Source organism: Pholcus phalangioides, unplaced genomic scaffold, assembly GCF_987345545.1.
Source record: "Pholcus phalangioides strain wild (caught in Gottingen) unplaced genomic scaffold, Ppha-v1.0 ptg000042l_1, whole genome shotgun sequence".
Classification (NCBI taxonomy): domain Eukaryota; kingdom Metazoa; phylum Arthropoda; class Arachnida; order Araneae; family Pholcidae; genus Pholcus; species Pholcus phalangioides.
Genome location: NW_028301628.1, coordinates 10313512 through 10339833, shown reverse-complemented (window position 1 = coordinate 10339833; position 26322 = coordinate 10313512). Strand labels below are relative to the sequence as shown.

The 26322-nt window shown below is 35.3% G+C and overlaps 1 protein-coding gene across 1 annotated transcript; it reads right to left on the bottom strand.

Moving 5' to 3' along the window:
* Nucleotides 1-2706: 2706 nt before the first annotated feature.
* Tbce (Tubulin-binding cofactor E) lies at nucleotides 2707-23240 on the bottom strand. Its single transcript, XM_089254665.1, has 15 exons — nucleotides 23148-23240; nucleotides 22488-22542; nucleotides 21043-21146; nucleotides 18479-18565; nucleotides 17875-18069; nucleotides 17529-17717; nucleotides 15941-16043; nucleotides 8284-8459; nucleotides 7886-8015; nucleotides 7056-7205; nucleotides 5098-5251; nucleotides 4892-4957; nucleotides 4166-4225; nucleotides 3034-3128; nucleotides 2707-2903 (listed from the first exon to the last, which is right to left on the bottom strand). The coding sequence occupies exons 2-15, from the start codon at nucleotides 22488-22490 to the stop codon at nucleotides 2808-2810; spliced, it is 1608 nt and encodes a 535-aa protein (XP_089110791.1). The 5' UTR covers nucleotides 22491-22542; nucleotides 23148-23240; the 3' UTR covers nucleotides 2707-2807.
* Nucleotides 23241-26322: the final 3082 nt, after the last annotated feature.

The following is a 26322-nucleotide window of genomic DNA, read 5'->3' as shown; positions in this document are numbered from 1 at the left end:
GCGACCTTGAACCGGTAAAGTTCGTCCTTGAAGAAAAGAAAAACACTGACACCCGAAAAGCGCGCGAGACCGAGGTTTTTTTGCTAAAAAAAGTGGAAAAAGTGACCTGGGCCCGAAAATAGGTAATAAAAGTGACCAGCTTCTAAAAAAGTGACTTTTAGGGGAAAAAGTGACCCGTGCCGAGCCCTGTATAATGTAATGGACAGATAACTATATAATGACTAATAAACTGCTAGCAAACTATATGTCAAATTATCATAGGTGTAAACTTGAATCTGGTTCATGAGCCCATTCAATATTTGCCACCATCTTGATAAGACAAAAATATTAGATTTTAGACCCTCCTCCACCCCACAATATTATTGAGCACCCCCCCCCCCCCACCAGAATTTTCGATATAACTTCATGCCTTTGCATATTGCACTTGATATCATTTCAAATTTGATAATGCACTAGTCAGTTTTAAATTCTCTCCCTACGAAATTATTCTAATGCACGACCCTTCAAGCAGAGACACGCATGGAAAATATTTTGAGTGAAAAACATGTTTTTATCAACTCTCACAAAAAATTCTCAAGGTTACATTCTTATCTCAAATTGATACAAATACTTGGCAAGCAAAAGAATGGTGTTTGTATTTCTTCCGACATAATATTACATCAGTAACATTGGGCAGGTTAACTATATAGCGCAATGCATCATAAAATGTATAACTTATTTCTCATTTTTCCTCTTTAGATATTCTTTTCCCTCTTTCAGTACCTCAATATGTATATTGTCTCTAGATACATCCTTCAGTTAAAGAACTTGTGTAATTCACGCGCACTTTCCACCTTATTACAGTAGGATACTATTTTCAGTTTCATGTCTTCAATTATCCTAGAAATTCACCCTGACATAACCTCTTTCACAGAAAGGGATATACATTATGCACCACAAAATAAAATATAATCAGTAAATGTTTAATTTATGGAAAAAATTCCAATTGGTATATTTTTTTAAAAATTAGTTTGTTGTGTATAGATTTACACAGATATTTGACAGAATACCTAAGAATTATTCGGCTGAATATTCGACAAAAGGGCTGAATACTGAATAGTGGCCAAATCTATAAAATAGTATAGTGGCCAGTCTTCTACTTCTATCTTCAGACTCCTTTGATACTGTTAAAAACAAAGTATTTTAGGACCATTTGCACATGGAAGAGAATGATTACAATGAAAATAAGATGTTGGAAATAAGCTTGGGAAATTTATGAAGAGGCCCTGCGAGATCGTCACTTAGAATTCAAGGGATGGAATGAAAGTGACAGCTGTGTGATTGAGTCTTCAGAAATGCAATACAAGCAGGCTACACATGAACAAGAGTTCATTATAGGAAAGCACTGTTAGGAAGATCTGGGGCAAGTGGTTCTACAGGAAATATAGTCACAAAAAATTAAAGCCTAAATTTGTAGATTTGTTTTGTACATTAAAAACAAATATATCTCCTGAAAATAAGCCCTACTGTGTCTAATATAAGACACCCCCCCCCCCCGAATCCTTTAATAAAAAAAATGAATTTTTTTTTTTTAAATCGGTTGATATCTTCTGGCGCACATCCTACTTGTAGTTAGGAAGACATGGAAATCAAGGATATTGAAAATTTTTCTCTTGCATTTTTTAATATTACTTAAAATTTTATGATTGGCATGCATAAGTTTGTTCTGCTAATCTGTCAAATCTCTTCGACAACGCATAGCAAATTATGAGAGAAGACACTTAGGTTTTTTAAGAATGGCGCTTTTTTGAGACCACTTTCAAAAGCACAATGCAAAATGTGAAATTGCAGGGTTCAATATAAATAATTCAAGGTGAACCGGATGGTTTTACTGGGTTGTTCATACTTTTTTAAAGGGATTTGTTTAAATGTTACTGTTTAATGCCAGTGTAATCGTTTTTGACAAATGAAGCACTTTCATTTCTAGCTCTTTGCCGAGCATTGTAAATATTGTTTGTCTCTGCACACACGCCCTAAAAATACAGAAGACAATTGAATGCTTTGTTATGGAAACTGTTGTTTCATCTATATACAAAATGTACACCATAATTTCGAATGTTACAGTCCCAGACTATGAATTAGTAAATACAAAATTATTTTCCCATCCAGATAGAAGTGAGAGGATCACATAATTAAAAAAAAAGTTTTATATGTGCAAAGAAAACCAACATTATGAGACTGATAATGATTTTTGTGTTTTTAGCTTCACCCTTATTTTAATTTAATTTTTATTGCCAAATATGTATTGATCATGTGTGTACTGTAAAAAATAATTTAATACCACATATCAATTACTTCATTAAACCACCTAACAATTAGTTGGTTTAATGAATAGAAGAAAGTTTATACATTTTTCCATATTCATCAAACTTTCCAACTTTATCTAAATGCAAAATTGCCAGTGAAAACGATAAATATAGTGAATTTTGATCAAACTTTCTTTATTAAGGTAATTATGCATAAAATCACAGGTGTATCACTTTTACATGGAAAACATGTATATCGCACCTGCCCTTTAGCGGACAAAATTTTTGGTTCCCATGGGTGTTAGTTATTGAGAGAGGTTTCTACTGTATGAAGATTTTCTATAACATAGATTATATTTCTGTTACTTATATTAATGGATAACAATTTTATAAAACATTGATTCAATAAACAGATTTGTAATTAAAAAATGAAAAGTAATCACTTTTATTATTTTATACAAAATAAACATGTGCATTGGACAGTGTGATTTGTGTTCAAGCAACTTGCATAAAAAAAGCACATTACAGCCAGGATACTTCGATTCGATCGCCATCGGAAGCACAGTAATAACCGACTTCTCTTAAATCATTGTCCATTTCTGCCCCTTTGCCATCACCCTGAAACACAGTATAGGACCATCAAGATACGAATCATAAACATAAATTTTACAATTGTATTGATATATTATATACATAGCTTTTTGTGTTTAATATGCAATTGCAATATATATATTTTGATCAAACTCACATTAACACGAAAACATATCATCTTGATTTCGTCTTGTACTGGAATGTTGAAAAGCCTACGAATGAGTGCTTTAACTTTGCATAAAAGCATTGTAACTGGATAGGAAAAAACAAAACACAAACAGTTCAGTATTCTAGTGAAGCTCATTACACAAGTTTCGATAATCACAAAGATATCCACCAAAGTTCCTTGGGCATTATTTTCATGCATATGCAACTCAATTATAGACAACAAATTGAATTTGATTAGATTTTCATGGTCATTGGGAAATGAATTAGATTTTCTTGTGCTAACGGGCAAGGCATAAATTAAAGTAACGACTCTGTTTTTCCAACACCAACTGACCGCTGACTAGTGTCTTAGCCAATAATCAGATATCTCCTGATGATGCTAAGCCTACAACGGACAGGCAATAATACAGTAGGACCGGCTTATAATTTTCAAAAACTGCCATGGAAACAAAAACATTGTAAGTGGAAAACACTTTAGGCTGGAAATCTCAATGAGAATTAGTAAGAGTTGGGACCATGAAAATAAGCTGTACTAAGTGGGGAAAATGTTATAAGTGCGAGCCACTGTAGTTTTAATTCTGTTTGCTGCAGAGTTCATCTGCCACTGTGTGGTGATAGTGACAGACTCTCATTGCAGGGACCAGGGTTTGAACCTCACGGTGGTCGTCAGCTGAAGTTGGTTTTCTGTGGTTCCAAGTTTGAGGTATGATTGCAAAGCTATCTTCACCGCAGACTTCCAACAGTTCAAACATTGTCATAACACTTCACTCATAATTTTGGAAACAAAGATGGCAGCACTAAAATTCATGCACAACACTAGAAACACACTCAAGACTGTCAAGCAAACATCCACACTTCTGACACAACGTATTCTTTAGTAAATTGCTCATGGTGATAAACAGAAGTTGTGCTCAGTTTGAAAGAGTCAGTTTCATCTAATATTCCCTGATCATGTGAACTGATAGCTTTGGAGAAGCATAGAGTAGTTACTCAAACTCACAGCTGCTTCGTAGACTGCGAAAATATGATTCATTGAATTTTGTCATTGCTTATCCATTGTACACACCCAAAGAGAGGGGAGGGGGAGAAAATTTATTGAAAATAATTCACTAAAGCATTACCAGGCAGCTTCTTGATGACTGCTGGTCTGTCTGGAGCCTGTGGGCTATATAGTTCAACGGCTAAATTGATAGTTAAGTATTTTCAAAAAAAGACATATTAATTCATAAATAAGTGCATGATCGAGTAATATTATATAAAAAATTACAAATTTCTGCTGATAAAAAAAAAGCCATGAAGATTGTATACAGTATGAACAGGGGAAGTCTTTAAACTGAAAGATGCGCAGGTATGGGACTTAGATAATGGTACAGCAAAGTGACTGCGCTCAATCATATACAGCAAAGGTGGGTAACATGATAAAAACTCATAAAGCGGGTGTCTCCTTGACCTGAGCCATGATGCCCAAATGAGTTCTGATAGTGTCTGGCAACATCATAAGCATTGTAATAACCATCATCCTAACCATCATAATCGTTGATTTTCGGAAGACCTGGACGTGATGTCAGAAAATCAACGATTAACATAATAACTTAGTATATAACGAAAAGAGCAAGCTAGAGCGAAACTGAATTGGCACATCACTTTTTATAGATATGGTAACATGACGTTTTGAGTTCAGTTTCATTGGCATGGCTATGATGTTGCTACATTAAGTAATGAACAAAGTTTGAACACAACTATCTATGAAGGGTTTCGAAAAATTCTACTGGCTATATTTTCATAAAAACAAAAATATATGTCACGCTAATGTAAACATCAAGTGAAGAACAGAAAATAAAGGATACAAATGAGGTTATGCTTGAGAACAGCTCTTGGAACAATGGCTTCCCCTTCTTCTGCAGCTCCATGCTCTATAAAGATAAATTCCTTTTTATGCAACATAATTAATTCATACTCAACTTACAATAAAAGCTTGCAACGCAGATCAATTTGAAAAAAAAAAGCTTCAACTTAAATGGAAGGAATTGTAATGCTTGAAGACAGAACTCACTGTGTAGAAGAAAGATGTATGTTGGATGTTCAACGAGAAATTCATAGGACGGCTTGCAGTTATCTAAATTCTTTTGACCCCCATTGGCGATCCAGTCCATGTGATATTTTTTAATGTAATCAATTTCAGCACCTTTCCTTTCGCTTCTTTCAATCTGAAAGGAGGTAAATGAAGTTCCAATTGGTCCATGACAGTGAAATCTTTGAACATTTCACACACACACTTCTTGATTAATAATAACACAGATTTATTTTATGTCAAAAAAATAACAATGATGCATGATAGTGAACATGAACATCACTGGGAATAACAATTAAAATAAAAATTCAGTATGCAACGCTTTTGAAAATATCCATACAGGACAGTAATAGCTACCCAATTTTACAATATAGGGTGGGCAAAGAATCCTGGACACATTTAAAAAAAATATTAACCGATTAACCTGAAAAGGTGTGGTTTCATTAAAATACTTATCATGGCCTAGATTTTTTTTGATAAATTAAAAAGTTCATAATCTGATTAACAGATGGCGTTGTATCACAAAAACTCAATGTAACACATAAAAAAGGACATAATCAGTTGGAGCTGGAGGGGCAATGAGAACAAAAAAAAAAATCTGAAGAGGGCAGCAGAACAAAAAGTTTGGGAAATTGACAGAAATCTAGCCTGAGCTATCAAGGGTGCTCATATTGAGAAATAAGGTAGTTTTATGCAATGCAAATTGGAAGAAACGTGTTTTCAGCTATGCACTGTTTGTGTTGCATTTTATGTTACTTCCAGCCCAGACTAATACAAGTGCCATCTATGAGTGGAACGTTATGAATTATATTTTAATTTATCAAAAAAAAGAAAAAAAAACTATAGGCCATGATAAATATTTTAGTGCAAACCTCATTTCTTCGAACATCGATTGGTCGATTTTTTTATTAATGTTTGAAATGTGTCCAAAATCTTTTGCCCACCATGCATTGTTTGCTCTTTAGCGATAGAGAAGGGCAGAGCATCAACAGAAATTTTATATTTCCCATCGTTTCAGTTTCATCTGCGGCAAATATACTTACCTCAGGACACCAAAGAGGATCTAAATTCCATTCGTATATCCAAGAAAACGATATTTGCCATAAATGTGTAATGAAACGTTCAAACTCCGAGAGAACTTGCTCTCTCACGGCATAGAATGTTTCACTTCCCGTTCTTGTCTAGCTGGTAGTGGAAACGGCACAGCCATCTTGATAATTATTCCACTTCAAGGGATGGTAAGGATTTCACGTGAGTTCTCATGCATTAGCAAACCCTAGCGAGTTCTCCCGGGTAAAAAAAAAAAATCAAAATTCCTCTGGACCAGTGTCTAGAGCCCAAAATATTATTGTGATGTTAGTCATTGGAAATCTTCATTTTCTTTAGATGATTTAAAAACGTCTGAAGGCGTGGTAGCCCAGATCGGTAAGATACTCGCCTAAAGTACCAAAGGATGTTTAGAGGTGTAGCGAGTTCGATACCCAGTTCGTCCTTGTCAGAAACTTTCCTGACACAGGGGTACAACAGAAATAGCGATATGATCACAGAAAAAGATTGTTACCATAGGGAGTCCCCCATCAAGTGGTTAGCGCACCAACCTCTAGATGAGTATAAAAGAAAAGGCTACCGTTCGGATTTGGCAATAAATTGTAGGTCCCGGTCTAATTAGCCCCTATGTGCAGAAAATGGCAGCGGTGCAACAAAAATGATCAAAACTTCTGATACGTCACAAGGAAACAACTTGATAAAAAAAGGATTATGTATTAAAACATAGGGCATATAACTTTACGCAGTGACACTTAGTTTACACGGAAGCTCCAGATAAAATAAAAGATAGCATTGTTCCCATTCCTGCATGTACTCTTACTAGATTGAAGATATAGCTAACAATTTTTTTATAATGAAAGTTAAGAAAAAAGTAAAACACAAAAAAAACAAACCTCAGTCCTATTCAAACTCTGAAGACTCGTTATCTTGGCTATAACCATTTGACGAGCTGTCTCTGGAGTTACAGAACTAATTATAGGGTTATTCAGCAATTTCAGGTCCAGAAGATTCGGAAGCTTGTTCAATTCACTGATGTCTTGCCACTGAGAAAAACAATGAAAAGAATGATTAACACTTTCTTCACAATGTAATTAAAAATACACAAATAGAAAGCCGACCTCATCGTATGAGTGTCAAATCTTTTAATGTGTGAGAACACTTTTCTATAAATATGTAATTTTCAACTGATTAGCAGGTGGCACCACCTTAGAGACATCTACTTTCCCAAGTTCTCAATGAAAAAGTTGAGTATGTTCATATCAGCTCAGTGGAAACACAATTTTTTTTCTGATGCTTCCCCTCAGACATCTACTTACTGCACTCTGGCTATGAAGTTGAAAATTACACTATAGTTTAATTGATACTTTTTGAAAACATGTTCATGTTTATGGAAGGAAAGAGGTTTGAAGGAGTTCCATGATTACATCATAAGATATCTGATTTATTGGCAAATTTGTTTTTCCCAAAATTATGAGGCTTTTTAAGCACATGTACCGTTTGCACAAGTGTAAACAAGTCAGGGCTCAAGTGGTAGTGGTATAGCACTTCTTTGAGGTAGCAAATTTTCAAAATCAGAAGGTCCAAAAACTGACAGCTGAATAAATTTAACAAAAGCATCCAGCACTGTGGACATTTGAAGAGTGTCTAAACAAATTAAGTTGTATAACAGTAAAGTTGGGGGGGGGGCATAGTATTAGTTCAAAACTGAGAGATTATTACTTACTTTTATCAGCCTATTGTCCCTCACAGAAAGCGATACAAGGCGAGGAAAAAAATCAGTCTTTTCCATGGGTGGCACATTTTTGAATGAGATGGATTCTAGCTCATTCCCATCAAGATACAATTCTTCTAAACTGAAGGAAAAAAATGAACAAAATCACTGAATGCAAATTTATTTTAAATTTGAACTAATCAATTTGCTATGAGAAAAACTGCATTACAATTTAAATGAATGATTTTAAATTCAATTACATAAGATTAACCAAACTTGATGATATACAGCCATTGATTTATATTTGAAACAAAATTTCCAAAACAAATTTAGACAATATTTGAGAGAATAAACCATACTTTATCCGCTGGGTGTAGAATTTAAAAAGCCTATTATCGTAATTCACTTACAGGGGAAGATGTCCCAACTTGTTCACTTCTTCCCAAAATCGAATAGAATTGCCTTCTAAATTGAGGCTTCGCATATTGCTGAAAATTGGTTGCACCGGGGCTTCTAATGAAGAAATTCCATTGCTACAAGCTAATAGGTTTAGTATGTTAGGCCATGACGCTGCACAATTAAGCACCTGTTGGGAAGAAACGTTAATGACATTTTACAATGTGCAATTCAGGTGGCTAAAGACATATAGTGAAAGGATTCACTATATTGAATCACATGTGTTGAATTATATTTTATTACGTATTTACTACTATTAAAATTGCTGTTAAATTGACTATTAACTATTTATATTTCAGTAGAATAACAACGCGTCGCAACATCTTGAAGTCTTGACTCTCTCTGCACAAGTGATACACATATACATTTATAAATATACTCTCACAGCATTCAGTGACAATCGTGAATGACTAATACCATCCGCTGGTTATTTACTTACTATGTAATAGCATTGCTAGACATTTTGATTTTCAGGAAATGGGAATATTTCCAATATGTGCAAAATAAATCAGTTGATCTTTAAACCTGTTAATATATATCGTTAAAAGTTAGTTGTTCTTTAACATTCTGCACAGCATTTCTACGATCTATGTTTAAAAAAATTGCAATTTTTCATAAATGTAAATTTTTTTTGCAGATATGGTATGAGTTATAACAAGACTAATTGCTTTTGCCATCAATTAACATTAAGAGTACCGAAATAGCAAATACAATTGTAATTTTTTTGGATTAACTCCTCTCTTTTTAAACCCCAATGAAGTTTTTGGTAAATAAACTGAATACAGTTTTAATTAACAAAACAGCCGTAATTAACAAACTAGTTGAAAAAAAAACACGTTCATGCATTAAATAAAGTGAAATTGTTGTATCAGGGTGTGAAATTAAGACAAATATATCTACAAAAACTTCTAGGAAAATTTGTTAAATCAAGGAATTCATTAAATCTGAGTTTGTTATATGAGGGTCTGACTACTACTACTACTACTAAAACTGTACATGCAACTCGTACACATTCCTGTATGAGAGCGGTTCCCAACCAGTGCTCTGCGGAGCTCTTGGGGCTTGGTATAAACTTCCAAGGCTCCGTGGATTTCCATTTTTTACATTGTCCACTCGAGGACAAAAAAAAAACCAAAAAACCAAAAAAAAAAAAAAAAAAAAAAAGACTCCGACAGTCAATAAAGGTTTAAAAGGTTGAGAACCGCTACTCTACAGAATTTTTAACGAATCGGCAAATGACTGAATGTGTGTTCTGAGTGTATGTGTGGCCCTAACGTAAAGGTCTTCAACCTTTTTCTAGTCACGATGATTGCTCTTTACGACTGCCTCAACAGTGGAAAAAATGCTACAGGGCGCAGAGCTGTAAGAAAGTGCAATTTGTGAAATTTGACTATTGCATTATGAAGCCGAGGCGTACACATAACACAAATTTATTAAACATTTTAGCACAAATTACCAAGACACAAATATAAGACAACTAAGAATCAGACAAACTGAACGTGAACATGCTTCTCTGTGTGAGTCAGCGAGTGATACAGTATATATGAAAGATCTTCGTCAGGAGTTGGGGGGAGGAGAGGTTAGTTTTAGTTCCAGTCTCAAAGTCAAACCAAAACCAAAGATGTTCTTCGTTTTGCGGTAAACAGTGTCCGCCTCAGTACCCCCCTTCCAGTGACTAACGACACAGTCTGACAACATTATTGAATCTGACAGGATAGCGAACCTGTCTTCCGGAACGCGTGAAGCGGTCTGGTGGTTTCGGAAGCACATTAATTTTGGGACTCACTGTATTCGAAATTGTAGTTGTAGCATCCTCATTCACTGTGAATGCAGGTTTGATTCGATCGATACATACATTTGTTGGTTTTCCATCTATCAGAACTTTAAAGTTCTTTTCTTTTCTGCTGATCACCGGAAACGGTCCGGAGTAGGGTGCTTGAAGCGATGTTCTCAACCTGTCATGTCGGATAAATACATGAGAACAGATGTTTAATGCTTTATGTACGAACACATTATTTTTGTTATGAGAGCTTGTTGGCTTCGGTTTTAATGCTCTCATGTGTTGCCTGAGGTTTTCGATGAACATGGACGGATCTTGAATTTTGTCACTCGAATCGTAAAAATCGCCAGGAAGACGCAAGGAAGCACCGTAGACAAGCTCAGCCGGTGTTGCACCTATATCTTCTTTCAGTGCTGAACGAAAACCGAGAAGAATGGTTGGAAGGACTTCTGTCCACTTGGTGGTGTGGTGAGCCATAATTGCAGCTTTTAATGGACGGTGAAAATTTTCGATCAGCCCATTTGCTTTTGGGTTGTACGGTGATGTTCGCCACTTTTCCACACCTAGAAGAGCAGCGAGCTGAGACATTAGTCTTGACTCGAACTGTCTGCCTTGATCAGTTGTTATGCGGTCTGGCGTGCCGAATCGGGCAATCCACTCAGAGTAGATTGTCTTTGCGACTGTTTCAGCGGTAATATCTGAAATCGCATATGCTTCCGGCCAACGTGTTACGCGGTCAATTAAAGTTAAACAATAAGTTTTCCCGTTTGATTCCGGCAAGGGTCCCACAAGATCGCAATGAATATGTTGGAATCGTGCAGTTGGCAGTGAAAATTTTCCTAATTCTGATTTCGTGTGTTTGTGAATTTTAGAACGTTGGCAATCAATGCATTGGCGTGCCCACTCACGAACATCTTTATTCATAGACTGCCAAACGAAACGGTTACGTATAAGGTCAACAGTACTTCTAATACCTGGATGAGAAAGGCAATGTAAGTTTAGGAAAACTTGTTTGCGAAATTTAGCAGTGACATAAGGTCTTACTTTTCCAGTTGAAAGATCGCAATATATTTGAGAATTTGAATTGGGCAATTGAATTAATTTCAATTGCAACCCAGTATTAGTGTCTGAAATGAGTTGTTTCAGTTGTTCGTTTGATTTTTGATCATTACTGAGTTCATCATAATTAAGTGGCTGGGGGACAATAACCTCACTTATGCGCGATAGTGCATCGGCAGCTTCATTTCGCTCACCTTTTAGATACTCGATATCAGTAGTGAATTCTGATATGTAAGAAATCCACCGTGTTTGCTTATTCGAGTAAGTGTCCGTTGCCTTACGAAAAACGTATGTTAATGGGCGATGATCTGTAACAATTTTACAGTTTCTAGCCTCTAGCATGTGTTTAAAAAATTTAACAGACTCGTATATAGCTAATAGTTCACGGTCAAAACTTGAATATTTCATTTGTGTAGGTGTAAGACGTCTTGAAAAGAATCCCAGGGGTTTATATTCTAAATTCTGCATTACACTTAAGGTAGCTCCAATTGAAATTTCGCTAGCATCACAATGAAGTATTAACTTATCTTCATTTTCTGGAAACACTAGCGAAGTAGCGTTTAGCAAAGCTTCTTTTGATTTTTCGAATGAATCTAACAAATTTTTAGACCATGTAATGCGAGATTGATCATTTTTCTTTTTAGACCCTTTTAATAGGTCAGTTAATGGTGCTAGTACTTCAGCAGCATGTGAAATGAATTTCCTATAGAAATTTAGTAACCCCAAATATTTTCTGAGTTGCACCAGATTTTCTGGACGTGGAGAGTTCATTATAGCTTTTACCTTGTCGTCCAAAGGTCGAACACCACCTGCTGATATTTCGTGACCCAGAAAGGAAATTTGTTGTTGACCAAAAACACATTTGGAAGCATTTATGTTTAGTCCGTACCTACTAAACCTTTCCAAAACAAGTTCCACGTGCTTAATATGATCATTTTCGTTTTCAGAAAAAATTAAGACATCGTCTAAATAACTGACAGTAAAATCGAGACCTTTCAGTACCTCATTCATAAATCTTTGAAATGTCATTGGTGCACATTTCAGACCAAATGGGAGATATAAAAATTCAAAACTACCAATGGGAGTAGTAACGGCAGTTTTTGGTACATCGGATTCATTTATCGGAATATGATAGTATGCCCTTACTATATCAATTTTGGAAAATATTTTCTTTCCGTGCAGAACATTAGTTATGTCATGTATATGAGGTAATGGGTACCTATCTGGGACAGTTATAGCATTCAAGCGACGATAATCACCACAAATTCGGTACGTTCCATTTGATTTCGGAACTACATGAATTGGAGAAGCCCAAGGTGACTTTGATGGGCGACAAATTCCATTATCAATCAAATATTCAAATTCTTGTTTAACTGCTTGTAATATTTTTGGATGCAGCCTTCTAGGTTTACAGAAAATTGGACTTCCGTTTGTTTCAATAAAATGCTGAGTGTTATGTTTTGGAGGACGGGAAAACTGCGGTATTGGATTTGCCAAAATTGGAAATTGTTCAAAAATTTTATGATATGGTGATTCACCAACAATCAATTTCACTGTGGGTACTGCAGCATTGGACAGTACACCTTTTGTTTGCATGTTAGTGATAGAGTCAATTAATGCTCTATTTTTTAAATCCAACACGAGTCCGAAATGTGTTAAAAAATCAGCACCAATAATAGCAGTATTGACTTTTGCAATGAGGAAAGTCCAACGAAAATTTCGACGAAGCCCTAAATTTAGCTCTAAATGTTTTTTTCCGTATGTTGGAATTTTCGTGTTGTTGGCTGCATAGAGAAAATGTGAAGAACTGTCCTTCACATTGGGTGACACAGGAATGCAAGAGATGTCACTACCCGAATCGATTAAAAAATTACAATTTGTCGCTTTATCATATACGTAAAGTCTACATTTAGTAGGACCTGCTGCTGCACCGGAAAAAGTATGCTGTAACGATGCAGCAGCGTGCTTTAGTTTTTTGATTTGTATGTGCACGGCTGGTAACACTTTGTTGCTTTCTCACCAAATTTATTATGATAGAAACATAGTGTTTGTGTAGTATTGAAGTTACGATTTCTAAAATTACGGCTGTTGCTTCGGTAGCGAGAATGAGTACGCCCTCTTGAATAATTTTCATTTTTAATTTTCGTTGACAAATCTGCAATTTGAATTTTTAATTGCGATATTTCACTACGCAATTGTGCAATATCAGATTTCACAGAATCTGATGAAGGGCCTGACTGTGAAGAAAGCGCAGAAATACTCGGTATTGGTCGTATTTCGGAAATTTTATCGGCTAGTGTGGCCAACTCAGTTAAATCTGCAGTTGACACTGATAAAATGGCCTGAAAGTTCAAAGGTAACCTTTCCATCCAAATAGTTTTTAGAAAATCTTCAGTTACTGAATTTCCTGCCAGCTCTTTCATTTGTCTCAGTAGAGAGGATGGTTTCTTATCCCCAAGAGTCAATTCAGACAACAGTTTGCGGATTTGTATCGATTTAGAATCTGTAAATTCAGCGATAAGCCTTTTTTTAAGTGCTTCGTATTTGTTTTCGGCTGGTGGATTAAGCACCAAGTCTGAAACCGAATGAAGCGAGTCGGCATCTACAGCTGCTAAAACAGTGTTATATTTCGTTATATCGGAAGTTATTTGTGCTACTGCGAAATTAGCTTCCACTTGCACGAACCATAAAGCAATATTATTTATCCACATTGGAGGTAATTTACAAGATACCCTTGCGACCACCGTGGGATCCGTACCGTCATCCATCTCGTAATAACAATAACGAAATAGATGGGGGAAAACGAGGATAAAATTCCAACTATAAAATTATTTTATGCGAACAATATTAGAATTTTACAGGAAAAAAATATATATAAAGGCCGGAAGATTAGCGAAAACAGTAGCTCACCGTGAGAAGATCCCATCATGCCAATGGAAACAGAGGGAAAATAATCCAGAGCTTGGAAATACGACCAAAAAGTTTATTCAGAAGGTTCTGTTCATTTGAGAGTCACCACTGAAGCCGAGGCGTACACATAACACAAATTTATTAAACATTTTAGCACAAATTACCAAGACACAAATATAAGACAACTAAGAATCAGACAAACTGAACGTGAACATGCTTCTCTGTGTGAGTCAGCGAGTGATACAGTATATATGAAAGATCTTCGTCAGGAGTTGGGGGGAGGAGAGGTTAGTTTTAGTTCCAGTCTCAAAGTCAAACCAAAACCAAAGATGTTCTTCGTTTTGCGGTAAACAGTGTCCGCCTCACATTACATATATACTAAAACGTATATAGAAAATAAAATTTGGCATTTTGGATGTGCTGTTACAAATGTTTTAAACTGTGGGATATGTTAGCTTTGTAAAAAGATGATCTGGGTGCACCCCATACTTGCCTACCCAGACGAACCTTATTGTTTGTGCTGTAACAGTAAAGAGCAAAATGTCATCTAGAAATATAAAATCTGCTTTATAACCGCAATGCTCACAGTGAACAATTTCAAGAGTTTTAAGCTCTACAAGTGAAATAAAATTCATGAAAATGAAGAAAAAAAACCCCAATTAACTTTGAAATGCAAACAGGATCATTTGACTTTTGCAAAATGTACTATGTCTTGAATTCATCTATGGTATTATGTTATGTTCTCAGATGCAAAAAAAAAATAATTTCAATCTTGATGATCCAGATGGTTACTATTATTGGCATGATTTGAGGGTCTGCATCACAAGAGTTAAGGAGCCATCAAATGAATGGTGATTCAGTGATGGTTTGGGAGAGCATTTTCTGCTCAAGGAAAGAATGATGTAGTTTCTCGGTTCTCAAGGATGAACTCAAAAGGCTACGCAGAACTTTTGCATGAGCGACTTGTTATATATATATATAAAGAAGTTCTTTGTGGAAAAGACTGCATATTACAACAAGATAATACATCGATTCATGTGTAAGGTCACAAAAAATAGTGCTTCAAGCATGAAAACATCAATGTCCTTTCATAGCTGGCTTGTTTCTTTGACCTTAACCCCCCATGGAAAACTTGTGGGGCATCCTTTGCAAATCAGTATACACAAGTAGGAGTCAATTTTCTTCCACCAACCACCTAAAAACTGCCACATCACATTCTTGGAATAATATCTCTTGTGACACTGATTGGTTTTGTTGAATCCATGACAAATCATATTTTTGCTTTAATTTGTTGGAATTTTACTTTTTCACAAAAATCAGTAGGTGCCTTATAATTCTGTCTATATTATATTTTTGTTTTTCCATAGAATGTGAATATCTTTTTTTAAATTCCCAATACCTGATATAAAGTTATTTTGCACCGTCATAAAACAGCTTGGAATTTTTGATATTTTTTACATTGCTCCATCTTTTGTGCTCCCACTAGAATTTAAGTGTCCTATAATTATGTCCTGCACTGTATTGTGTTATTATCAGTTCAGCCCTGATGATACTGACTGTTCGATAACTATGTGCATGTGTGTCTGGTACAGTGTTTTCAGTAAGTACTCCTATTTATCTTCCAAATTAGAAGTGAGTGATGGACAGTGTAAAATCATTTCAGAGTTTTTATATTACAAAGCACTAAGGAGATTCCATCCCCCAACTAAACTTCACAGTGGTATGCCGAAATGTGAAATGTGTTTTTCTTTTCATCATGAATGCATACAGTGGCTGAATACATTCATGATGAAAAGAAAAACACATTTCACAGTTTCTTAGAAAATAATAATACAATTATACATAGAATGGAGAGAACTTACATCAGTCCAGCTATAATTCATGTTGTTGAGAACTAGAGTTTCCATACCATCAAATGAGTTTTTATACCTCTCCATGTCATTTTCAATCTGTAACTTGTTTTTACTAGAGGTCAAAGATGAAAAAAGACATATTTCATTATATTTAATTAATATAATACATCAGGGCTTGACAGATCAAAAAAAAAAAAAAAATTAAATGCTAACTAAATTTCAAAGGAATCAAGAATGTTTTTTGAAAAAAAGTCTAAAATAATCTTATTTTACAATTTTTCAGACTTGGAGATCCTTTTTCAAGTTCTTTTCATGCATACCGATGTAAATTACCTTTGCATTGTTCTTAAGACTCTTATTTAGTAATCACACACACAGCAAATATTAAGTACCAATTTTTTTGTTGCTATGGCAACCTGGGATTCATCAAGCCTCGCAATACATAAAAAATTTACTCAATATATACACTTCAGCAAATTTTATTTCGTTCAGCCACTGAAAAACTTTTTTTTCACGTCTGCAGGCTGGTCAAACTGAACCATCAGATCTTTAACCACTTCACACATAGGCTTTTGGAAACAAATTTCGATGATCTGTATTAGAAGTATCAGCGATAAATCACAAAAACTGGGCTCTTGTTTGTATATTAGAAATAGAACAGGGAAAAAAGATGAATGCAGATTTTTTTTTTATTTAGCAATTCTTGAGAAGAATCCATCAGACAGGAAGAATGAATATTTACACAGCTCTACAAAGTCAATAAAAGGTGGAAAAAATGATGAGGTGAACAGGGAGGGGAAAAACATCTTCCATTCATAGGGATTACAATAAAGCTTCAGAATGATGAGAAAACATGTAAAAAAAGATAGGGAGAGCTAGAATGAATTTTTTCTATGAGTTGGGAAGATATATCTCGACCCTGACCTGATCATTAAGAGGCTAACTAATAACAATATAATAATATGAAGTGATCCTCACATATTTCCGAGGGATGAGCATGATCGGTCCAGAGAATTTGTTAGTGTGAGTAGACATCAATGTCCGAACCAGAATTTGAACCCAGACCTGCACAGTCAGAGGCTAGCTTCCTAACCAGTAGACTGCCAGGCAGCAACTACCGACTAAAAATGGGATGCTCACTGTCATCAAATGTTTTAAAAAAATCATGAGAAAAAAATCTGCATAAAATTATGCACAAAATTATCAAAGCATGGTACTAAACAAAAATATTGGACTTGACATGATATTGATGATTATGATATAGTCATCTGGTAGCTTGTCATCCATGAGCTATTAGCTGATCGTGTCAGAGTCCATTGCTCGGTTTCGTTCGGCATATATACGCTCTAGCGAAGGAAAATCTCTATCTACTCTGTAGCTAAGTGGTCGGAGCACTTGTCCGGCAATCGAGGGACCCGGGTTCGACTCCCGGTAGAGGCAGAGATGAGTTTTTTCCTTCCTTAAAAAAAATCAACATCTCAAATAATAAATATTTTCATAACATCCAGTTTTCTGTATATCTTGCATTAACAAGTGGAAAGCGACATCATGTCATATATAAATAAAAAACTTATACAACCTATATATTGTTACTTACGAAAGAATCAAGCATTTTAAGGCAACTAATTGTTTAGCAATGGCAGCGATATCAGCCCAAGATCTCAGCAAGTTACATGACAGATCCAAAATATTCACATTTGGCACCAATTCTTCCAGTTCGCCTGGCGCACCGGGTCTACTCACTTGCATATTTGCGATAACAATTTCAGATAGCTTCCCAAACTGACTATAAAATAGAATGTTGAAAAACTTTCAAGATCAGTAAACAATGAATATTAACCGATTTTTTTTATAAGAAAAAGAAAAAAACATTAAAATTACCATCACTGAGGAAAAAAGACATGCAAGAAAAATTGAGTCTGCATGATAGACAAAAAAATAACCTTTGTTTTCCGGCCACTTTGCTGAAACCAACCATTTCAACAACCCTTATCTTTCCTGAATTTTGAGGCAAGCTGTATGTCTCAGTGGCACTGTTCACTTCATATCCTTCACCATACTTTCTCCTCACAGCTTCTGGACAGGATATTCCAGTTTCAGCTTTCCATGGACGGATGAAACTTCCAGCATTCTCAACGCTTGATAATAAGAAAACAAAACAAATTACAGTCAAATCCTGTTATAATGAACTCCACAGGAGACTGGAGAAATTACTTCATTATGACGAAATTTTGTTATAAAGGAATTCCAGGTTTTTGCATTGTTCCTATATAAACTTATCTGGGGGGATAAGAAACGTGTTCACTAAAACAAGAATTTTGTTATTCATGAGAAAATATTCAAGTTTTTAATGGTATTTGTTAGAACGGGATTCGACTGTATAACAATCAGCAATAGCAGAAATGATTTCTGCTTTATATAAAAAGAAGAAATATATATCAGCTGCTTAAAAAAATTACCATTAGAAAAAAATCTTTCAAGATTACATGTACATGAGAATATGTATGTCAAAGCACATGAAGGTAATATTATAAATTTTTTCCGTACCAAGTTTGAAAGTAAGTAGTTCCTTTATAAGTGCCACTGTGTTTTCCTCTGGATGGGTTGTCCCACTCAACTCCTATCCATTGACCTATAACCAAAACAATTTGAAAAGAACATCAATCCCCTTCCTTTCTTAAAAATGGAATAAAAAAATTACATCATGCAATACTGATCAGAAAGTGAGTTCTATTTTTTTTTAAAGACAATTAATAATCTGATCTATTGTGTCAGCCCAGAAATTACGGTGATACCTCAACTAACAAAGATAATTCATTCCGAAAACGAATTCGCAAGCCAAAATATGATTTCCTTTAGGATTCCATGTAAGTTTATTCAATTTGTTGCAGGTACTGCCCAAAATTTAACCCTTGCAGTAGGAATCGTGAAAGATAGCTTGTCTTCTTAAAACCCTCTCATATTGGCAATCCCGACCCCAGGTAGCTTTAGCATAGACTCCTTGACGACCCTAGATAGCTAGCACAGGGATCTCTTTGCCTGATAACATGTTTTCCTCTTACCCCTCCCGTCCCATCAATCAACTAACAGCGGTAAAGTCAGCTTTTGTTCAAAGTCTGATAGCAGAAAGAGGAGATGAAGAGTGTTTTTCCTTTCCCTTCGAGGTAGTATATGATTATGCTTACAGCATCAATTACAGAAAGTGATAAAATTTTCACTTCCTGTTTTATTATTATTATTTTGTGTAGGGAGAAGGAAACATCAGCTCATATATGCAATAGGAAAAAAAAAAAATTAATTCTTGAAAATAGGTGGCGATTTCGTGATTTCCATTGTGGCAGTTATAATGCAGGCAAGAAAAACTTTAAAAACTGCTTAAATGGTTAAAAGATGAATTTTTTTAAAACACAAAGGAATGCTATAAAAAAAGACAAAAACTGACAACAGGTTAAAATTAAGATTCAAAATTGGATAAATGAGAATTTTAAAAGATGAGACACCAAAAAGATCTTATTTTACACAGGCAAAATCAACTTTATTTAGTCTGCTAAAGCTGGAATTGGCACAACCAAGTAGAGTTCGTTGGTGTGCTCATCCATTTGTGGTTTAGTCAGCTAATTTCTGTGTCTGATACAGTAAAACCTGTTAGTTAGGGCACCTCCCCATGATGGCCAGTTTGAATGGAACTGACTATAATCGGTTCCATTAATTCTATAACACAGTGATAATAATAATTAATTTACTATTCACAGTACCTTGATATTTTAGACACCTCCCCAACTTGAACAGATTTTAATGGAACCATATATGTCCAAGTTAGACAGGTTTTACTGCACATGCAGATGTAAAAGAAAAGCTCCTAGAATTTCTAGACTTTTCAGTTTGATGCTTGCACTGAAAGAACACATGCTCCGAAAAACATGGGCTCTTTATTTTTTCCTCAGTGCATTTTCTATTCGCCGAATCGTTTATTTTACATGAAATGGTTAAACAACTTTCAGAAAAGAGGGGGAAAATCTGGAAAAAGATTACTGAGGTGGACATGAATTAATCGGGCTCAAGTGACAGTAATTCTGATGACTGGAATATTAAAATTCAGCTCCAGACGAGGCTGTTTTATGTTAGAGCGTGCATCCATATAAAGAAAAATGTTAGCCGAGGCAGAAAAGTCATGGAAATCTTCATTAGCTGAAACATTTGTAAGTCGAAGCATTCATTAGCTGAGTTATCACTGCATTGCCAAAGCAGCATTAGCAACTAGAAAAAGACACTAAACCTTTCTTCGAGTGTGCTGTTTGCAAAAATGCGGGCTAGTGCATAAAGAAATTGATATGTGGAAGAAGAAAAAAATTGTTCCACAGTTCTGTTTCGACATGGTTCAGTTTTCTGACAGGTCACGACGCTGTGTGTCGTATACATAGAACTAGCTCCATTACAAGCTTTATCTAAATTTGGTTTAGATCTTAATTTTAACTAAAATAATATGCCATGATTGTTATTAGATGTTATAATTATGCATAATTCATATAAATTAATAAACAGAAGAACATGAAAATCAGTGACCATTCATTATCTTCAAGATGAAGCAGTATGAGTGGAATTTCTGAATAATCAAATATGAATCCATTTAAAAGATCCAGTATTATCTGTTCTTAATTTTATCTATGAAACATTCAATAATCATTTAGACAGCATCAAGTCTCTAACGAGACTGGGTGTTTCCTCTGAAATACAATAAAATGACTGATTTGTATGAAACAACCTTCTTAAGTCCATTGTTGTACCACTTTGGTCCACCCCCCATGAAATACCAGTGGAACCTCCTCTAAAATGAATTTCTGATAACGTCCCTGGACAGTATGATCTTCATATGGTTTGTGGCTGTATCATTAAGTTTTTTTAGAAACATTATTTCTAGGGAGTAACAATTTGTTCGAGAAAAAATAAAAAAAATTCATTGTTAAAAAAATTATAGAGTGGCGACATGTGAGATACCAGGATATATGTAAAAAGTGATGAGAAAAAAAAATCAGTGTCAAATACATTAAACGTAAATTGCCAGCTAATTCTGTGAGAATCATCAATATATGAAAACAAACAGATACTCAACTTCTTGAGACTCAATTTCTCCAACAAACATAACAGTGCCATTCTCTCCATCGCAAGAGACCCTGCAACCAATACTTGCTGGTTGATCAAAATCCTCTTTGGTGACCTGCGAAAATATTTGTGAATTCCACTTAAAAATTCATTACAACTAGAGAAAAATAATGAAAATTTCATCTGAAGACAATACATGGAAGTGGTGGTTTTAAAAAGAAATGAATATGATTGTGAATAGTCAAAATAATCCACACTATATTATTTATAAATTTATTTTTGCCTGTGACAGATAAGTGACGATAAAAACATTTTGTGGAGTTACCAACAATGCCGAACTGAAAGAAAATTAAAAAAAAAAACAGCACAAACATGGTGACAACCATACTGCTCTTCATATAATAATCCCCTACAACAATATTATTTCTCACAACAAGAGATTTTTCTTAGTGCGTATTACATCGAGGAATGACATTTCCTGGATATTATATTGAGATGAACTCAGAAAGTAAAGTTTGCTGTCTATGTCGGGAATCAAACCCCAGTTCTCTTGATCATGCGACTGTGCCCAAAATAAGGGTAACTTACTTGCCCGGATTGTAAGAGAATCGGTTTTATGATCAAAAATAAAATGTGATTCACCTAATCAGCTTTACACTCAAGGGCACTCTGGTACCTTTAGCTCCATTCATATGGGAAACAGAAAAAGCGAGTTTAAAACCCACTTCAAGAATTTTCACCAATGACTGCTCCCCATTTCTTTCCTTACGAAGGAAAAAAGCCGTCAAGCGGGTGCTAGAACTCCCAATGCTACCACAATATTTACACATGTGAATGGGGCTTTTGTGCACAATTTTTCAACAAGCATTTGTCAAACAAAAATTCGATTATTTCAATATATTTTACTACCCACTTCTGGCTCCATTGGCGTACGGAGGTGTGGGGGGGGGGGTGTTCTAACCCCCTGAAGCCAAGATTATAGTGTTATTTTGCAGGATACTGAAGCTGTTCCACAACCGGAACCTGACATGACTGATATTTTGACAAATTCATTGAAACATTAAAATACATATTTTTTAGTAATTGTAGAATAAATACTCTATAACATGGTAAGCATTACTTTATTCTATGCATAAATTATTTACATTAATTCCAATTAATTTATTTTAATGTTATTTCAATTACATAATTTTACACATTATGTCTATTGAACCTGTATTAAACGGACACCTGTATTTAACGGGAAAAAAATCTTGATCCCTTGCGATTCCATTAAAGACAGGTTTTACTGCATAGTGTAAAGTGACACAATAACACCTTAACAAGACACGTTTCTTCCCTACTCTTGAGTACCGTTATACAAGAGTTTTACTGCACAAATAAAATTTCTCACACTCTTCTAAAAATAAAACACTTCTAGTAATAAAACAATCAATACATAGATCAAGATACAAACCATTGCTGCAACAACAACAACACACTACGATATCAAGACGCTGGACACTTCAGGTCTGGGAAAAAAGAAATAAAGCAGCGGTTAAAAAAATAAAGATTTCTTTATTGAAAAACTTACAAGAACAAGAGGTTAGCGCAAATCATTATCACAAACTGTTTACGTAATCATTTAATTTAATGAACTGCTCACGAATATGTAAACCACCTGTTAAAAAATAATCACTTAGAACTGTTGAACAATCATAGTACAATCGAGACCTTTGACAAAACGTCGAAATAACATTCAAACGGCTCGATAATTAAAATTAAATGATAAATATATTGGTATAAATTTAAAAACAAAGCCATTTATCCCCTTCAAGATCTATATACAACATCCAACTATGTTTTTATACATGCCTCAACGGTACACTATCCACTGAACATGGGTGCTGTGAAAACTGTGATTTTGTGAGTTAAACAAATTAAGGCCAAATTTATACGTTACAATTAGCCGGGACTCGAACCCAGGACCTTCCCAAATTGGACCTAGTCCATAGTGTATAACCGCACTTATTAACCTCACACAAATTTCGATCGATCGCAATGTTTTGGTTGAAAAATGTTTAAATATTATGGATATATTTGATAATAATCGAGAGAAGTATTTAAAATGTCATACCACACCCACGAAAATTCGGCACATCGAGTCCCACATGTAAACACAGACAAGTTGGAAGAATTGGGAGTAAGGAGGTGGGTGTCAAAGAAAAACTCATTAATGGAAATGTTGATTTGACTTGACTTTTTCAAGCATCAGAAAATCAAACAGATATTCATCAATGGCAAAAATCATGGAAGAATTATTTTAAGAATTATGAATAATAGAATTGTGTGTTAAAAGTGAAATATGCTCTAAAAATAGAAAAAATTAAATAGTTTGTTCTCTGACAAACTTTGAATTGTTTTATGTATTCAAAAAGGAGAAGTTTGTTTGATAAGAATAATTTAATTGATATTTTTGTTTATCGAAAGTTTATGAAAGAATCAAAATGAATTTTTTTTAATTAAATATTCATCGAATGTCATTTATTCGAAAACTACAATCATACCACTAGAATAAATAAGTTAAAAATGAAATTCGTAGTTTTTGTTTTGATTTAAGTCGTTTTACTGCCATCTAACGACGTGCAAAGGTACGTCGTCAGATTAAGTCATGATAGTTAACAAAAATGGCAATAGATGACAGTAACATCTCGTAGTTTATGGGAATACGGAAAGGCGGCAATTTCAATTGTCATTTCGATGACGAATGAGCATGGGCGTATAATGCCAACACCCCCTACAGATAAGATATAGGGGTATCCCTATTATAGATAGGCATAATGTTATCTATAGGGGGTGTTGAAGTGAAGAAAAAGAACAATTGCCATTTGTACTTGAGTGTTATTTATTTTTTTCTGAAATTTATTACTGGGCATTATCAACACCCCCATAGATAAGATATAGGGGTATCCCTATTATAGATAGATATAATCTTATCTATAGGGGGTGTTAATAATGCCCAGTAATAAATTTCAGAAAAAAATAAATAACACTTAAGTACAAATGGCAATTCTTCTTTTTCTTCACTTCAACACAATTTTAAATCCTCGATAGTAATTAGTAATTGTGGTAGTTAAATATTTTATTAATTTGGAATCACACCGTTCTCTATATTTTTATAACGTTCATTGAATTTATATTTTGTTAATCCCCAATTATGCAATCCGTATTGCTTGGAACATGATTTTGCCGCTCCGCCTATGTTAAATTCGATTTCATAACATTTGTGTTCCCACCAAAAATTTGCCAACCCCCCCCACCTCCCAAATATTTCCACGGGGAAAAATTGTCCCCTTAACGTTCTTTTAGTTCCCGCCCTACTATCTTAAACGATTGTTCTTTGATAATTTTTGCAACACAACAGTCATTTTCTGCACAAGAGGGCTAATTAGACCGGAACCTCTATTTATTGCAGATTCTGAACGGCAGCCTTTTTTTTATACTCACCGACAGGTTGGTGCGCTAACCCTTCGGTGTGGGACTCCCTGCGGTAGCAATCTTTTTGTGTGGTCATGTCGCTTCTTCTGTTGTACCCCTGTGTCAGGAAACTTTCTGACAAGGACGAACTGGGCGTCGAACTCGTGACACCTCTAAACATCTTTTGGAGCTTCCGGCGAGTACCTTATCGACCAGGGCTACCACGCCCTTAAACGATCGCTTAAGATTTATAAATTATTTTATCCCTTTCAAATAACGGAGCATCGGGAAGTTCGTCATCATATGACCGAAATCGAGAATATTTTTATCTAATTTCTCACTTATATCAAATAATTCACAGCTCAAAATTTATATCGAAAAGGTCTTATTGCTTTTTTCCCGGTGAAATCCTCGGATCTTTGTTAGAATAGTTGAATTAAAATGATGTAAGAAAAGTACTAATGTACGTCGCGGTGATTCATTAACGAGTAATATAACTTGGGAGGAAAAAAAATTAATTGTTAAAAATGATTGAGTGAGCAAATGAACGAGTGAATGAACGAGTGAATAAGGGATCGAGTAAGTGAACGAGCGAGAGAACAAATGAGTCACGGTGAATGAATGAATGATCAAGTGAGCTAGTGAACGGGTGAGTCAATGAATTAGAGGGTGGGAGAGTGAATGAAAGCAAAATCGGCTGTCACTAAAGCTAGCTCGCTCTCGCTAACTCACCAGGTCACTCAGTCAATCACTAGGTAGCTCATTCTATCATTCACTCATTGGGTCGATTTCACTGTCACTCACTCACTACAGGTTGCTCATCATAACTCACTCACTATGGGTTGCTCATCATAACTCACTCACTATAGGTTGCTCATCATAACTCACTCACTAGGTCGCTTATTATAACACTCACTCATTAAGTCGCTTATTATATCACTCACTCACTAGGTCGCTTATTATATCACTCAATCACTCACTAGGTCACTCACTTGGTCCCTAGGTCATTCACTTACTCACCAAGTCACTCACTCACAATGTCACTCGATCATTCTCTCAGTAGGCTGGTCGCTCATTTACTTCCTAGGTCACGCACTTACTCAGTATAGGTCGCTCCCTTACTTTCTAGATCCCTTACTAGGTCGCCCACTCATTAGATTGCTCACTCACAAACACTAACCACTTTGAGACTCACTCACTAACTACTGTATCAATTACCGACTCACTCCCTCGGTCATTCCTCGCTCATTTACTTCCTAGGTCACGCACTTACTCAGTAGGTCGCTCCCTTACTTTCTAGATCCCTGTCTCACTGATTCGTCTTTCAAGAATGATTTAAACCAGAACCAGTGGTTTAGCCTGGAGCCACATAATCCCCTTGTGGTCTTGGGATACTCTAAAGGGGAGGGTATGGGTGAAAAATCGAGTAAAAGGGGATCCATGAAAAGTGATTAAGTGGCTACAGGGAGCTGTGGAAAAAATATAGATGTAAACAAATATACAGCTATTAAGGGCCGTATTCACCGACGTGGTTTAAACTATAGTCACAATTCTTTGATAAGAGATCGACACGGATTGGTTAAATTCAGGTTCTCAACCAATCTATGTTGATCTCTTATCCAAAAATTGTGATTACAGTTTAAACCATGTCGGTGAATACGGCCCTAAGTGAAGTATGGTGAGAAAAAGACTATTTTTATAATCCAGCAGAACTGCCCATGGAACAAGGTTCATCTTGTCAGGATCATTTATGCACGTGCCCATCCAGGCATAAACGAGTACAGGCTCCTCGAATTGCGGGTGGTGGGGGGGGGGGCGGCGAATCACCGAGTTTC